This window comes from Lepisma saccharinum, chromosome 1, assembly GCF_977018435.1.
Source record: "Lepisma saccharinum chromosome 1, izLepSacc3.1, whole genome shotgun sequence".
NCBI lineage: Eukaryota > Metazoa > Arthropoda > Insecta > Zygentoma > Lepismatidae > Lepisma > Lepisma saccharinum.
This window is the reverse complement of record NC_139229.1, coordinates 189,212,499-189,230,859: the sequence shown is the minus strand read 5'-3', so window position 1 is coordinate 189,230,859 and position 18,361 is coordinate 189,212,499. Positions and strand designations below refer to the sequence as shown.

The 18,361-nt window shown below is 40.0% G+C and overlaps 1 protein-coding gene across 4 annotated transcripts in view; it reads left to right on the top strand.

Moving 5' to 3' along the window:
• mam (neurogenic protein mastermind) overlaps positions 1-18,361 on the top strand; it is a 218,143-nt gene that overhangs the window by 78,308 nt on the left and 121,474 nt on the right. For 2 of the 4 annotated variants that reach the window (XM_083109981.1, XM_083109972.1), the window contains exon 1: positions 9,307-9,485. The exons of the other annotated variants lie outside the window; for them this stretch is intronic. In XM_083109981.1, the coding sequence (XP_082966107.1) occupies positions 9,480-9,485 (6 nt within the window). In that variant the 5' untranslated portion in view covers positions 9,307-9,479. Of the gene's footprint in view, positions 1-9,306; positions 9,486-18,361 lie in introns of those variants that run through there. 4 annotated transcript variants of the gene reach the window in all.

Genomic DNA, 18,361 nt, shown 5'->3' with positions numbered 1-18,361 from the left:
TATTACTTTAACAAGATGCACTCGAGGCAGTCATTTTTTTAGACAAAAAAAAAACAAACAAGAGATGATAGCTATTTTAGTCTTCCCTTAATGAGCGATTTATTATTACTTGTGCCACGAGCCACTTGATGTCTCGGGGGTAATCCGTTACTTCTTGTTTTTAAAGCAATGTGATGATTTTTTTTTAAAGTTTCACACTTAACATTAATTGATTCTTATTTTTGTTTGTTGTTACTTAATCGAAGCAGCTCAGGTTCACCCTGCCTCAAATAAATGGGTACGGGGAAAGGGGGAGGGGGTTAAAATATGAAGTGCTGATCACATCACCTCCAAAAATAGCTGAGATCGACAATGTGTGGTGTCCTACCTTGGCATCCCCCTATATGCGCCTACGCCAGGGGTCCCGGGTTCGAATCGTGGCCTGGGCATGGATGTTTGTGAGTGTCCGTTCATCAATTTCATCATATCATCACTCATCCGTATCTTCGCAAATTGGCCAAAAGTGGCACAAAAAGCGAAGAAAAGTAAAAGAAAATCAAAATTTAAAAGAATCAAACCTCCAGTTGTTGACCCCAGGCTGGGCGAACCCTAGAGTCGCTTCTTGTATGGCTATTTCTAAGTAATTTTTCAACTCAAATAACTTACTCTTTTACCCGCGTGTGGTAGGCACTGATTGGACTATTGCGGCTCCACATGTCAATCCAAATTAATTGTCGTAGTAACAACATTGTCAGGATTTTCTGCCGTGTATTTTTGGAAAAATCTCTGTGAAAAGGTGGAATTATTCTTGAATTTTACATGGGTCATAAAGTCGATACCCTGGTAATTTTTATTGCTGTCACCGTGAAACCACGAAGTCCCAAGTTCGGTCCCTGGTTCAGCAATTCAGCGATGATGATCCTACTTTTAAGCTACAGTTCCAGTTCCGATTAGTCAAATCTGTGCATAAAGTGGACCTAGACAAAACTCGTGCCTTGTTACTACAGTAGCCACCCTCTGTAGCTTCACCTTCAACTACTTCGTCATGCTTCATCAACATTAATGTTGTTTGCGAAGTAAGGGAAAGCAAGAGAAATCGAGAAACAAGAGAAGATCGAGGAAGGGGAAAGTGGGGGAGGAGGCGTAAGAATTTCTTACCAGCCGAGCAACCCGGATGACCAAGGGCCATTAATCTGGGGTAATCTCCTTGCGAAAACTTCAAGCCCTCTTTTACCCATGATGCTTTGCTCGTGATTAATAACAACTGGCTATCTGAACTTTCAGGAACTGAGCACTGCAACAGTGATTCATCTCTGGCAAGTGCTGGAATATTGCTCAAGGTTTAGAAGATTCGTTTGGTCCACCCCTCTCGACTCTAATATTGGAGAGTGACCGAACACTTTTGGAAGTGATGTCCATGTCATGTGCATTACATCTGAGAATTATTATTACCTGATGCTAGTCAGCGATCCTACTGTCGGATTAAAAATTATAGGTACTCGAGATTGGACTCCAATTAAAAATTAACCAGTAGACCTACATACAAAATTCTACGTTACTCTATGCTAACCAATTTTTTTTCGAGTGTGTCTTGTATTTTTTATTGTGGTGAGAACAAAGAAGTGCCTTTTTCTTAGTTTCGCAAACGATCGCTCTCTTTCAAATTCTATAAATAAAAAAAAAAAACAGGTGGTCCGATCGTGATGAAATTTTAGTGCCTACAGCCGGATTGCGCACACTTTTCCGGTTTTATCAGTGATATCTGATAAGCCGTTGACAAGCTGTCACAATGTACAGGATTGCGCACAATAAATGAGGCGATGTTGTCAGTTGTAAAATGTTCACAAACCGTTCTCACTTCTGTTGTGTTTGTGTGTGTGTGTGTGTGTGTGTGGACTTACACGTGTTTTTGCAGTCATTAACCTAACCTAACCAAACCTAACTTTTGAGTTTGAGTAAATTGGTATGATTTACTATTTTATTTCTAATTTCTCTCTCTCTCTCTCTTCTTGTCTAAAGGAAAAAAAACAGTTTTGCGCACAGACTTTAAAGCTATCAAAGTGGCAACGTTCGATCAAAATCTGTGCGCAAAACAGGTCAGTGAGATTTGTGCGCAATCTTGGATCTAAAGTGAGCGCAATTCGATTGCAGCGATTTTAGTTCGATGTAGGCAGAAAGGTTTTACACACAATTCTTAATTTTCAGATTTTTAAAATTTGTCAAGAAAAACCTTCTTACTAATTTTGCGAAACAGCATTTTCTTAAATTAAGAATTGTGTTTAAAACCTTTCTGCCTGCACCGAACTAAAATTTCATCACGATCATATCATCTGTTTTTTTATTTATAGAATTTCAAAGGGAGCGATCGTTCGCGAAACTAAAAAAAATGCACTTCTTTTGTTTTCACAATGATAAAAAAAATACAAGGCATAGTCGATAAAATATTTGGATTGGATTGATTTGGTGTTTTAAGTCCACTTTATACACAGTAAGGCTAATCGGGACTGGACCTACAGTTTAAAGTGGGATCCGAACCACTATGTGCCTCCATCGGGAATCGAACCCGGGACCCATTGATTACAAGGCTACGACGGATAAAGTATTTGGTTAACATAGCTTAACGCAGAACAGAATTAGCTAAATTTTGATGTAGGTCTACTGGTTAATTTTTAATTGGAGTTCAAACTCTAGTATCTACAACATTTTCGAGGCGCCCAAGTCAGATTGTAGGCCTATCTATACTAAACGCAACTCGAACTGGCGGCTGGGAAGCAGCGAATCAGCGATCAGTTGAATTTTCTTCGACTGAGATCGGCCATTTTCGAGTCACATGGTACCGAACGTTGTTCGCGGGACGAAACAAATGAGCGTTGGGTACACCACACGTTGCCAAATGTACTGTAAAGCGAGAACGAGTTTTCTCGGTCAGCACCAGAAATCAGTGGGTTCAACTGCTCTCGTGGTTGTGCACGATGAAGTTTCTGGAAGGACCAACCACAGGCCGGAATGCAGACGGACACACAGTCATATAAAGACAAGTGGCAAAAACAGAAGTACGCTTGGCAACGTTGCTTCTGGAGAGCGATGTGATTCCTTCAGCGTTTACTTCGGAACTGAGTTTGTTGACGCCCATCGGACCACACCCCCCCGGAAATGTTTGGGGGACAGGACGCTACAAAAATAGCCATCAAGGTCAACAGCTAGTTGGAGTGGCGTTCAGTATAACACTTGCAATGCTCAGTTATAGTGTCAGTGATATTAGGTTGCTTACCTGAAGTTAAAAAAATAAACACACACTTCAAATTCAGAAACATTTTGTGTGTAAAATATACTAAATAAGCACATATTTGGAACAACCATATCATTTCACTGAAAATTTTGGAACATTTCGCGGCGCCCTTGTAAGCTGCGGCACACACTTTGGGAACCACTTATCTATAATTTTTAATCCAGTGAAGAATCATTCTCCATGGTTTGCGTTAAAGCTGTTTGCGTCGAGGTCGAAAGATATTCGATCGGCCGAATATGCTGTGGAACGTCAGTCAATAGACTCTCATCAAAGCTGCACGTAAGTTACGGCCAGAAATGTTCCGGAAAGTCACAGCTCTAAATTCATTATAACATGTAACCAGAGGCGAAGATATAGTACAAGCAATGCAAGCACTGCTTGCATAATTCGAATATCATTTAATGTACTTAATGTTCTAACCGTATTTAGTTTCCATCGCACTCGATTTCGCGAAAAAATGCGGCCGCAAACTCCCCCAGCAGCTCTGTAGCAAGCACCAGCCTCAATGTTTGCAGCCGGTCTGCGGGAAAATAAGGCCTCCGAAGGAGTCACATGGCGAAGCGTGAAATTCTGGTGGAACCCGTCCACAAAGCTTCTACAAAAAAAGCTGTGCTTTCCGAGCTTGCGTGATTCCCGAAAATAGCCGAGTTCAACCGAAAGCAGAAGGATTCATCTATGGGTACGTTGCCAGCAAAAACTAGTAACGAATATTTGTCTTCATGAACACGTAAACAAGATCGCAAATATAATAATAATTGTTAGTCATAAAATAACTAAAAGAAGTTATTATCACTGTTCTAAATTCCATATATATATCATATTTTATTACAAATTATTTTAGATTTCGCGAAATGTAAAACGCGTAAAAAAAGTTGACATTGGGAGTTGGGGCAGTGGAATTTCTGCACCCCCGTGAAGAGTTTTCTCAGGGAGGGAGGGAAGATTGGACGGACCTTGGTCCTGCACCCTGCTTCCTGGTCGGTCCAGCTCAAATTACGCCAGAAGTGTTGACCGCTACCAGTGTTTGCAACTGACAAATTATTTACGCAGTAGTTCACGTGAGCTCTTTCACAAATTTTACAATCAATAAATTGACTGCTTTTGAATAAAACTTGGGGTGAAAATAAAGCTATCTGAGAAAGAACTATCTACTGATATTTGTACATGGCATAGAAGTAAATCGTATACATTCTGCATATTATGAGCACAAGAATATGTTTTAATGATTGGATTGATTTGTTGTTTTAAGTCCACTTTATGCACAGTAAGGCTAATCGGAACTGGACGTACAGTTTAAAATGGGATCTGAAACACTTGTGCCTCCACCGGGTATCGAACCCGGAACCCCTTGATTACAAGGTGACGACACTACCACTGCGCCATCGGGGAGGCCCTAATATGTTTTAAGTTCTATTATTATGGCGCAAGTGGTGTTCCCAGGGTCTTTTTACGGTCCCCATTTTGTCATCTTTTCCTTCCTTTGACGTTTTTTCTTAGATATACTGGGCCAAAAGGGGGTTATGTCTACCATCCACCCCCCCTTCGCCCCGGGCACGCCATTGAATGACACTTTATTACTTAAATATTAATGTACATACTCGTTCTGCTGAAATGATTCTGATTCCTCCGCGTAATTTTTATCTCCAAACTGATATATCTTTTGTGACGGATAAAAAAAATTAAGGAAATAGGTTGGTATCACTTTCTGTTGTTTCAGAGATTTTCAAAGTGATCTTGTGTGGATGCTTGCAGTTGTGGAAAGCGCGTGGAATAGTGTGAGTGTTTTTTGCTTCGTGTTTTGTGCTGTGAATTTATCGGAATGAACGCGTATTTAGGAACGGTTGATGTGAAGTGCGGGTGTATTATTGAGCAATTGAAAATTGCTTCGTTTAGCTCGAGAGAGATACCAACACCGCATTTACCGGACTTAAAAACAAGTTAGGGCTTTGTGCGACATTTCCAAAGGGTGGCATCCAATAGACCAAGAGTTTGAAATGTATTGTGGTGAGTACATCGTCTATGCATGTGTTTCTTTGCTTTGAAATGAATTTTTTATTGTTTGTGTTTAACTTTTTATTTAGTGTTTAAGTTACTCCAATGCGGTTTTTAGGGTGCCCAAAAATACTAAATTACATCATGCAGCGTAAAATAAACATATGATTCCCATTTTTTTTTATCTAAATCGGTTTGGTCACCGTTTGACCATATTAAATAATAATGAACAAATAAAGGTACTAATAAGTAAGTATGAAATTCCGTCTCCCTTTAGTCGTATGCGGAAAGTTCGCATATGCAAAACGTTTAATATCATATGAATAACGTTACCTGGATTTTTTTTAAAAAGTAAATGTGACGTTTGCGGATCATATGGTTTATTTTTAGTACAGTCACTTTATTACGATATTTTGACAAATCCAGCGACTGGGTAAATGAGGCTATAAACCTTGAATCTTTCCCCTCGGCATGTCGTTGTACTACATGTTTTGTTGTACTGAAACATTGCTTGCCTCCTTCGTAAGACTACGCTTCGCTACTGCATGTAACTAAATAGATCCTGTAATCAGGAAACGTGCTGTTCATTATGATCGACAGATGTTTTAGTTTAATGTTGCTTCTACTGAGTATTTTTTTATTTGATTCTGGTGTTTCCACTACTGTTGACATTTCTGCTAAGTTGACATATTAGCGAGAACATTTCATTTTTTCCCTTACTGGGAATGAGTGATTTTATCCACACATCCCTAACACCTCACCCCCAAGCCCTAAGCTCCAATTTATACTCATTCTGGTGCAAGGACGTATTTAGGGGGGGGTTCCGGACCCTCCCCCAAAAGACTTACTAAGTACTAAAATTAAGTAATCAAAATATAATTGTTTAGCATTTGTTATATGATTGATGGTTAATTAGTTCCGCCGAACTTATTGGAATCCAAGGAATTTGGCTCATATGGCTTTGAGGGACAGATCCAAAGATTTATGCACACTTCTGCTTATGATAATATGCATAAAGTATTAATCAGCAACTTTACTTTATGTCAGCTGTAATAGGCAATTAAAAATGATCACCATAGAATTATTTTTGCATGTTACAATTGGATGTAACTCCTTTTTAGTTATGAAATAAATATTCAATTCTTTATCCATCTCTTTACCTATTCATTTAATAATAACAATACAATATTAATTAATTTATATGTTTATTTAATATTATTTTAATTAAATATTTTATTATTATTAGGCTATTATTACTATTATTATTTAGACACATGGTCCGTTCCTCCCCCCCTGAAATTGATTTCTGGTGCTAAAATCCCTTCCTACCCCTTCTAAAAATTATCTTACACCTTTCCAAATGGAAAACTCGGTATAAACCTGTCTGAGACACCGGTTATAGTTTTTCGTAAGGGACTAGCGCACACACACACAGACAGTAAATTGTATTGCACATGTACATGGATCAGAAGTAAGTAAGGAAAAAAAAAAGATCGAGCCTGTATGAAGGAAGCAATTGTAGAGGACTGTCGAGTGTGTGGTTAAGTATCGAGGCTGCATTTTCCCTTCGAAATATCGTTGTGCACAAAAGAAACTAATTTTGTTCAAATGGAACTTTTTTGTATAACGTAAGCAATATGAGATGGGAGTTTTTACTAAATGAAATTGGTGGCTAATGCCAGATTGTGAACTTCCAATTTATAACACTATTACTCCCAAGGGACTTGTCCTTCTTACAGGAATATGCTGAGAGTATTGTGGCTATCAACTTTACACATCAAAAATAAGTTATTATCAGAAGAAATGAACGGAAGGTCATTAGTCTTATTCGATAAAAAGAATCAAAGGCTCCTGTGATTTTTTTCCCATTCATTTTCGAACTGTGGTTGAAGTATTACCTCAGAAGTTCAAAAGCAATTATGGTGGTTGACCTTTAGCGTTGACCTGTACCATGAATAATTTTTTGAAAATAATAATAATCTCCATTCATAAAACCACTATGATATTTAAAAATTCTGATAAAAATACAAACAAGTGAATCTTCATGTGATTTACTTTCGCTGTTGTGTCGTGGCACTTTAGGCCTATTTTTTATCACAGCGAAGGCGAACACTTGAATGCAGGGTTGTTAAAGGTCCAAGAATTGTAAATAAATGTTAATTCCGGTCCGGGAGAGAAAAGCAACAAGCGTAAATGGGTTCTGGACCGTAAAGAACCTTTTCATCTTTAAATTATTTATAATCGGTCCCGGAACCTTTTGTACGGGTCAATTTAAGTACGGTACAAGTTCGGTATTGAATTGAAACAATACGCAACTTGGACCGAATTTAAACTGTGCGACAAAAAAAGATTTTTCAGGAATTGTAAATAAATTCAATTCCGGTCCGGGAGAGAAAATCAGCAAGCGTCAGAATTTATATCATAGCTGTTTTTTTGGGACGAGTGAAATTTTCGAGCGTTTTAGCTCCAACAGGTAAAAATATTTCTTTAAATCTGGGGGACGTGCCCCCAGTGGCCTCTCCTATGGCGTCGCCACTGCCCGTGCCCTATCTTTGATCCTCACATATCGCACTTCAGTCGTCGTGCTAGTTTCCTCTCAAGGCAAGGCGTTACTTACTCCCCGCCTCTCCCCACCAACCGTCACAGCTGCCCGCTTGCATGCGTGTGCGTGGAGTCACCACTAACTGTCAAGTGGTGGCGTTGGTAGCCCTGTTCCACAGCGCCTTATGGGAGAAGTTCTCCTCTGTCCATTATAGTTCAGCCTCTTGGTCGGATCAATGATGGACTCCGATAAGGGCGGGTTTCGTCGGGGTATACCCATGCCTACAGAGTCCCCCAATTACACCCGGCAACGTCGCGGCCCCCTCATTTTCCCCCCTCCACTCGCATTGGCTCATCTTGTGTTTCCAACCGATGAAGTCAACATGGGTCCAGATCGGAAATATTTCTCTCACTGAACTAAAATCACTACAATCGTTTTTCATTACCATAGATGTTTTCAACGCTGCAATTCAGACTGTATGCATATCGTCTAAGTAATTATTATCGGAATGTAGTTGACAGGGGAGGTACATGGCTGTCACAAATATTAGAATAATTTAAAATGCATGATATCCAGTGACGGCGCCAAAATAAAATAAGCATGGAGGTATTTATTTAATATTAGTTTTAGATACCTCGAACGGGGCAGTGACCCCCCCCCCCCATCACTCGCCCTCTCACTTATGCCCATGACTCCAGAGACGCCAACTTATTGACAACAATATTTTTTTAATGTATATACTTCTTGAGGAATTGAGGGGGGGGGGCAGGGAGTGAGTGCCTCCTTCCAAAGTTTGTCTATATGTGACTACACTTGATCCATTAGTATCGTCATAAGGTGCACAAGGAAACAACTGAAACAGACGAAAAAACAATTACAATTCATGTTACTTCGGATGTCGAAGCCAGAACTTTCCGAGGCTATCACTCAACACCCCTTGCTACGGGGGCGGCCTAATCCTCCCCCCTCCAAGATTAAGATTATTATTTTGTCACTTTTGCCCATAAGTTTTCAGATGGGCTAGAAAAATCTTGATTTTTAGCTTAGGCTTCGTAAAGAACACTGCATGATATAACCAGAGTCCTGGACAGTGGGTGGGTGGCAAGGATGACTTTTTGCCCCACAACATGTCTCATTGTATTTCAAATTAGCGCCACTAGATGTAGCTCTGTACTTGAGTACAGATTTCGGGTCGTTTAAACTTCTTTTTCCTTCAATTTTTTTTTAAAGAACGTCAAGTATGTATATATACAATGTTAAAATATACCACTAATCACTAATAGAATTCATAATCTTCAGTCTGTTGACATTCCTGACATTACGTCGGAGATGAACAATCTGTTGTGCCCGTTGCTCGAGGTAGGTATCTTCGTGCAGATAGCAACACTGCGTCGCTGTCCCTTCGTCCTACCGTGAAATCCGAAAGTGACCGAGCGCAGCCGAGTTCCGCCGAGCGAAATGACAGTCGCCTGTCTGAGAGTATTTTACAGTCAGTCACTAGGCACTTGCCAAGCCGGTCGGGTGGATGGGCTAGGAGATCTGGCAACGTAGCGGACGTGCGGGTCCGCCGTATGTGTGTGAGTGAGTGAGAAACGTGTGTTGTGTTTCCAGGGATCAGTGAAAAAGATGTCGGATATCGCCACAACCTGATTCTCCACCACACTGGCGGGATCTGTGATGATGGTACGTGTGTCTTTTTGGTTCATTCTTGTTTGTCACCGTCTTTCTGAGGCGATGTGTGCTTTTTTTAAAAGGAACTGTAGCGATTTCTCTTGAGTTATCGTGGGACTTGGCAACGTTGTAAGCGAGCAATCAGCTGGTTGTAGAACCGCTGTCTCTCCGCGTACGGTAACTGGAATGGCGAGAGCCGAAAGAAACAGTTGACAGTAAAAAATACATTTGTATCAACATGGAATTCGTAAGGGGGGTGTCCCTACTATGTCGCTTTGGTGGCGACAACCATGGGGGGACAGTGTCCGGAACTGTACGCCACGTATCCAGAAATATTTCTTGTACCGGGGGCGGGACTCCACTAGGTATTTTAATTTTTCTGTTGGGTTATGTTGCTTTTCACGTTGTGCTTTACCGGATATACAGTATTGCTTTGTGGGGGCGAATTTGTAACGTTGTTCTTATTCGCTTCATGATGCTCAATTGTTCGCGCGCGATCGAGCTTCCGAGGGGGTATCTCTTGGGATATGCGAATGTATTGGAGATGTAGTTTGATTTTTCACAGTCACAAGAGAGAAAAACATGTGGAAGCAGTTATTGTATGTGTTTATCCAGAAAAGTCGAGAATGTAGTGGGTGAGTGCTATTTCGTTCCTGACCAGGTTGGCGGGGAATCCTCCTTTTAGACGCTGGGATGCCATGTGGGTTTCCGTCGGTCTAGCGTCGTACTCATCGGTTAGGATATTTCAAGCGTCCTATTTCGCGTTTCATTGGGGGTGCTTGTTTCAACTGTGACGTTGCACTAACTCAGGAATTGACGCAACGGGGAAAGTTTACTGCTTCCTACTGTATCATTCAGCTCGCTTGTTATGCCCTTATTTGATGTTTCCACCGTTACGCTAACTTGTCAAGAAGTGTGTGTGTGAATCACGTTCCTGTTGAAGCAGTGTTCAAGGTACGAACCAATAACTCTCAAATATATCATCCCTAGAGTATTGTATACTTAACACGCCACAGAGGCTGATCATGTTCATCTTCTTCACTCTTTTCTATTGCATCGTGAACTTAGATCACAATCTCTTAAAAGACCGATTGAGGCATCGCCTCTTTCAAGGGTTTGATAAAAGCTTTTGCTTGCTATCAATTGGTGTTCGCACAAATCAGTAAATATTACCGTGCGTGAAACGTACCTTGACAATCACATCTTAACTGACCGTTAATTCAACTAAATTCTCTTATTGCCTCCCCGATGGTGTAGTTGTAACGTTGTCGCCTTGTAATCAAGAGGTCCCGGGTTCGATACCCGGAGGAGGCACATTGCACAGTGATGTCGGTCCAGTCCCGATTAGCCTGTATGTTCATAAAGTGGACTTGAAACAACAAATCAATAAACAGTCAATAATTTTTCACATAGCTAATACAATTTTCGTAGTACATATAATTAGGCCAACTGGATTCTTGAAATTCTTATACTGTAACTGGGAAAGTCTTTCTTGGCGTGTGACATGGGTTTATGAAATTGTCACACAGTTTGGCCATGCTAGTCTAAACACCTGTCCTGTCATGTTCCATATTATCGGTTATATAGATTTTGTGGGGTCTTCAAACCGTTCGGAGAACCCCAACAGAAATAAATTAGTCATTTAGATCATTGTAGCATTCCGATCTAGATCAAATTGATATTCCTTATCATTACAATCTAGGGTAATATGGTTAGTTCTAGCTTATGTTCCAAGAGGTGGTTATTGAGATTTTTGGGGAACTGACCAGTCTTCTTGACTTAAAAATAATAACTAAGACAATGAAAACTGTCAAAATGTGTTGTTATGAGACCTGCAACATTACCTAATTGACACCTAGTGCAACTTACCAATAAATGACCAGCGAGATGGTCAGTATTGATCTGGTGTTTACCAAGAACAGTTCCTAATTTAGTCACAGGTGTGTAACCTCTTGATCTCTTCTGCAGATCTTGCTTTGTGTGTGCTGACGAAGATTAGAGGCATTGCTTTTTGTGTGGGGGGGGGGGGGGGGCAAAATCGCACAGACCGCCGTGTAAGTGTTGTGGTCCGGTCCCTCGAGGTGACTTCACAATGTACCAATTTAGTCAACACTGTAGTATGAGGATTTTAGATGCCTGGTTTGCCATGTCTGTAACAAATTTTTCACCTACATTTTAGTGGAGCCTCCAATCTCTCTAGTTGATATTCCAATGCAATTATGGCCTTCCATCTGGTTTTGTTGCAAGAAATTTGTCTCCTAGCCGGACTAAGTAATCGTGTTACGCATGTAAATTTAATAACATTGTTGGGTATTTGATGCGATGTTTAGTGGTATGTTTTCACTTTTGTTTTCGCACCCTGGTCTTCACGATTGCATTGCAGTTGTGTAGCGGGATGCATATATATTACCAGATAACATGTCAATACAATTTTAGGCGCGAGGTTCCGAAAATAGAATCAAAATGCCCACGAAGCAGTTGACAATCTCCGCACAAGCATCAGCAAACTCTAGTTCCTTTAAACTATTCTCTGATATTAGAGAAAGACGAATGAAAATTGTGGTGTTCAAATTGTCTGTCAATAATTATGTGCTCCAAATCGTACTTAGGACAGTCACGGCAACACTGGCATTGTGGCAGTGTTGCATTTCAATGTACATTATTAAGCCCTCAGGTCATAATAACTGCAATAATTATTTGGTTGAAAGTCTCAGGGGTAGTGATCATTGTTTTTCCATTTCTAACTAGTTTTTAGTTCAAACCACCCTGTACCCATCGCACTGTCCCAATGTACACAAGGGGATGCTAATGTAGGGAGGCTCCCACAACACGTTCACGATCTCTGCCAGGAAGGAGGTGATGTGATCAGCATCACGCCCCAGTCGCTTTTACTCCAAGGTGTCAATTTTTGAAATAAAGAGACTGAGTGAACTCCAGAGCCGGTTTATGCGGCAGAGACACTGCTGGAAAAAAACATGCATGCCACCTGAAATCGCCCACCCCGAGAATCAATGAGGTTCGAAATCGCAAGGCAAATTAGGATACAGAATGAAATTACCTTTTCGCTTCTGCAATATATGTATATGTTTTCTGTCTTTTCATGAAAACCAGAACTATTTTTTCAACGTATTTGGGGAGTTCTAGTGTAGCGCAGACCTTCCAAGTATTTATTGGCTGTTCGAAACCTACCCCGTTCTCGGAAACGGACCGCTACGCGCGGGATTGAATTCGGTGTCCCATTCGGAGGTCGTCGTATCTTTTCGGTGGAGAAATATCGGTATACTCCTCCCGATGTTGAAATTAAATGCAGGCATTTTTTCCATTGTGTGCTGCGTTGCCAGATGGTGTGAAAGTGGTGTTGATGGGGGGATTTTCATACACCTTGACCTTTTTGCTTCGGCGACAGAGGCAATATCGGCTGCTGTCGCTTATTATCTTTGCGCACGCGCGCGCGCGAACTCTCTCGCCCTCCCCTCCTTGTCTCTTTTTCTGGGTGCGGTGTTGCCAACTCGCTCCGTATTCTTCTCAAGGTGGTGATTTAGTTTGAGGAGCGATCTTCATGTTTTTCTGCATCGGGAAGGTTTACGAGCAAGCAGCAACGCGGAAAGTAACGGTATCTCGGAGAGAATGTCGTGAATGTACTGAAGAATTTTTACTGCGTCTCATTAATTGCGTTATTAATTCACGAGCACTCCTAAGTGGCTGTAAATTGGTTTCTTGTTTGCTCAGCAAAGAGCGTGGGGTGTGCAGAGCCCCCCCCCGCCAGCTGTCTTTGATTTGCAGTGAGTTTGAATATTCCGGTCTTTGGGATTCCTAAAGTTTATCCAAAAGTTTAGTTTGCATTGTGCTGAAGTTAATGCATTCAAAACTATTGGACAAGAAATTTTGGTTACGATGCTTGAGCGAGGTGTTGGTAGGAAACAAGGCTCGAATTATGGATTTGAAACTGTTACATCGAGAATATGACATAATCGTAAAATTAGCATTCAATGTTAATTGGACATTATCCACCGTCTAGTGCTTTAAACTATACTTATTCTAACATTGCGTCTCGTATTCAGGTTGAATTTCTTTTGCCGATGGTGGGATTCGAACCTGCGATTTTTACAAATCGGGGTTTTAAGTAATTACTCCACGGCGCTCCCCATAATTCCGTACTAATGTTTGCTCCATTTATGGAACTATTTGTAATTTTTGAGGAGAGGGGACCATATGTGCTTGAATTCTACACCGGGATGACTTATAGTGTTTTGGACCATTGCTGTGTAGGCTGCTTCTTCGATTTTCCTTAGTTTCCAATATCGGACTTTGTGTAGTACACCCAACGGCAAAAGAAATAGTAGGCAAATTGTCCATCACCATTTTCATTCACAATATGATGATCACGAATTGAAGTAAAAACGTCATTAGGCAGAGGGCAACATCTGCTTTGTATCAACAGAAATTCATTCCTTAAAACAACACAGGGTGTGGAATAAAGAGTAATGAAAATAGTGATGGACAATTTGCCTACTGTTATCTTTGCCGTTGACTGTACTATTACGTTACGTGGAGCAATTGGTTAAAGCCGGATTTGTTGTAAAAATCGCAGGACTGTCGTAGGTTCGATTCCCACCACCGACAAAAGAAATTTTACCTGAAGACAAGAGAAGAGGTGGTCTCTGGAAACATAGTGTTAAAATGAGTATAGTTTAAAGCACTACACAACGGATAATGTCCCATTAACATTGCATGCTAATGTAGAATCATTGTCAATAAAATTCAGAGAATTATAATCGTAAAAGACCAACCAGCAGGCATTTGTTTTAATCCTGCGATATTCTCTTGGGCCACCCCTATATATGAAACTATTATTATTTAATTGGAAGAACATATTTTATTTATGAGTTTGAGTCAACTTTATGCACAGACGAATCAGTACTGGACCTACAGTTTAAAGTGGGATCCAAACCACGATGTACCTGCACCGAATATCGAACTCGGGGCCCTTTGATTACAAGGCATCGGCATTACCACTACACCATCGGGAGGCCATTTATTGGGCATAATTTTGTTTTACTAAAAATTAGACCTATGCTGCTAAAAATGTAGCACAGTTTATTATCAAAATTTTTGCTATCATCATAATCTTCATCCTTGAAAGTTCGCTTGTAGACTCACGCGTATAAATATTACAAGGAAAGTTGCCCATAGCATGTTCAGTCCTTTTGTTTTACGCAATGCAGGTATCAAGAATTGAAACAAAACCCTAACGAACCAGTTTAGACATGTTTCTTATTTTCTGTCTTCTCATTCATATATCCCCCCTCTCCCCTTCCTGAACGGAGCAGAGCTGGTGCAGCCGAGATCGTGAATGTGTGGATTCACTAACCACAAAGACAATAATTGCTATGCTTCCAAGTCGAGCTTTGTTGAAGGAAAAATCCACATATTGGCAACACTGTGCGTCCTGACATGAGCCGTAATCTCAAGTATGTGCGTTTTTGGTGGACTTCGACTTCACTTATGATGTTTGTCGCGAGAGGATCGATTGTTGTTGAGCGACTGAATTGAAGTAACACTAATGCTAGCTTGTCATCACGCTATCGTTTCATTTGCAGTGATTTGTGGACAAATAATATCGTGCGTTTGCTGTTCGTCCCACATGCATGCGTGAACATCGCACAGTGCGTGCCCTTGCACAATGAGGGTCTCGGGCTACCATTTAGCGCACCGCACTCGTTTGGTAAGAGCTCAGATTAGATCCCCTGAAATTTCGGTGTTGACCGGTTGACCTAGCATCGTGAGTAAAGGGGGTGGGAAGGGAAAAGTTGCAGGTTCATAATTGTCATGTTGTGGATATGAGGCTGAAGCAGATAATGTTAATATCAGTTAGGGATATCACTATATACGGCGACATTAAATTGTATATTAGAGTCACACATTTATGGTATTGTATTATCAGAGTCACATTTATGGTAAATAACATATCAAGATTTCGATACATAAACTTTGCATATTTCGGAATTAAAATCGGTGTATAACATGTCATTTCGGTGTTAAAATGGTGAATAAAAACGTAAATTTGATTTAAAAACTATTTATTACCAGGGCAAAGGTACCAAGATTCAAGTTTCACTTATGCTCGTCTTATTCTACTCTCAATCATATTACAAGAGGAGACAACAGTGGAACAGTGGACAACCCACTCCTTAAGTAAATCCTTTCTTACCAGGTAACGAACGTGAAAACCGCACTCAGTTTTTTTGAAGAAAGAAGATCTAAGCAAAGAAGAAAGAATATACTGAGTGAGAGGGTGAATAAAGAGCGAGTGGTGAGAGTACCTTCGTGTCCTGTCCTGTAAAAAAAAAAAAATAATAATACCAGGGGCGGATTTATATGCACTAAAAAGGCCAAAATATGCATTAAAGACAGGCAAAATATGCACTATAAATTTTAAAAAGGTGTCATATAAAATGTTTATTACGATGTTTGTGCTTTATGACTACGCTAATACCCTCTCACTTTGCAGGGGACATGCCACTGCACACGTATTCCAAGATTTGAAGCAATTCATGCCTATAGCCTATAGACCCATATTTCCGCCATAGTTGGCTAATATAAATGCTATATTTTTAAGGATAAGGACTATTTACAAAGCCGAAAATAATGACTAGATGTTGGGGCTTATTTTAGGTTTTTATCCCAAATAATAGAATTATGCACTGGTAAAAATACCCTCAATTACGTGCGACATTTGTAAAATAAATTAATAAAAGTTGCACAGAAACCCACACAACTAGTCTTACAACGTCAAGAAATTATGGGAGAAGTACACTATACGCAGGGTTTGCAAAACCATGAAATCCTGGCCCAAACCCATAGGGCAAATTTCCTACTGTAAAATTCTTATATACAGGGTGTCTTATAAATTATAGCCCAAACTGACACAGGTGAAAGTACACGATAATACAAGCAAAAAGGTCTCAGTAAACATAGGTCTGCAAACGAGCAGGATAATTCAGACCTCAGAAGGTGTCACGTCGGTAAATAAACCCTAAATTCCGAGTTTGAGTTTATTTCGCATTTTGCAGTTCATTTCGTGACAAAACATGATACCAAAATGCACTTTACACCTTCCAAGAACATGATAAATTAACACTACAATGTGTTATTTCACATTTCGTGTGTTCTTCAAAAATGAAATATGCATGCATCTATGTATTATGTTCTTTATATTCATATTGTCTCGTGGAAATTGTTGTCTTTATGTTTAAACTATTGTCCTTACATTATGTTAGGGCCACCCCTATGGTGTAGAAGTAACGGTCCCCTTGTAACCAAAGAGTCCTGGAGACGATCGCCGGTGAAAGCACCTTACACAAGTCCAGATCCCACATTACAATGTACGCCAGTCAAGTCCCGATTAGCCCATCTGAGCAAAATGTGAAGAAACTCAAATTCTGTTCACAATAATGTATTTATTTTTGTTGTTCATTTAACAACAGCTATGTGTTCTTGAATAATATTTTCGTTAGAATTGTACTATTGCAGGATGTCTACCGACGAGAAATTCCTTGAATACCCAGAAATTAATACTTCGTTGACCACTTCTTGTTTTTGTCTTCGAAGACTCAAGTGAGGTGATTGCTTAATTTTACATTTCAAGGAGGTGGGAGAGATCCATTTTTGACATTTTGACATCTGAGGGGGAAGGGGGGTCGTCGTCAAACGTTCTGTACTCTTTGTTGTTTTCGACGTTATCAGTGTAAAGCTGTTTGTACACGATCAAATCCCGAACAAGTCGTTGAATTGAACGCTTAAAATCGACAATTGAAAGTAGTTGAACAGGAAATCTTCAACGGTCTGAAATAGCATTTGTACACATTTTAACAAAACATGGCACTGTGTACGCCACAGCATGAAAAGAAATGAATTGACAAATAGACTAGCAATTAGCCGTAACAAAGATAATAATATTATTTCCAAAGGAAGAAGTAGGGCATATTAACTAAGTAACTAACTAACTCTCTAGCCTTCTTAAACCCGAAGGTTCATGGCTGCAGCAACACAGGCCTTCCATCTGTCCCTATCTTGAGCATATACTCTTTTCCATCCCTACCGATTTCCTTTAGGTCTATCTCAACGTTGTCCCTCCATCTTCGTCTTGGCCTTCCTACAGGTCTCTTACCATCAGGTTTCCCAACAAGAATCCTGTAAACTTCTCTTTCCTCCCACATTCGTGAAGTAGGGCATATTGGAAGCTCGAAAGATGTGTGATGTCGATGTATTTTGTCGGTATTAATAGTCTAAATGTCGTCTGAGGCACCATAAAAACAATGTGAACATAAAAAAATAATTTTATAAAAATCTCTTTTCCACAGATATACAGATAGTTGTATTTAATTGTGTTTATCTAAACTTAAATTTAGGATCAACACAAAATATAATGTTTTACGGTTGGTTGTCGTCTTGTCGAATATATTTTCACATTACTCACTGCTGTAGAAATATTCATTATTATTTGTTGCATAATTGAGATTAAATAAACACAGAATGTTCCACCGCTCTTCCTTTCGTTTCCCGCAAATCACAAACACGTGTTTACACTTCACACGTTGCCTTGATGCTTTCTCTTCACCACAGAATAGAAATAAATAGCATTCTGCACATCGATGCTTCTTTCCGATAATCGATTCGATTTCAATGCCATGTGCTCTGATTGGTCGACAATCAGGCTTGGATGGCGTTATTTAGAACCGTTCCTAATTGGAAATTATTTGACCTAACCTTGGATCCAATGAGAGAAATGATGATGTCTCTGAAGTCATTTCCTTTTAAGCGTTTAATTCAACGACTTGTTCGTGATTTATTTGATCGTGTTCAAGGCGCCGCTTAATGCAATAAGT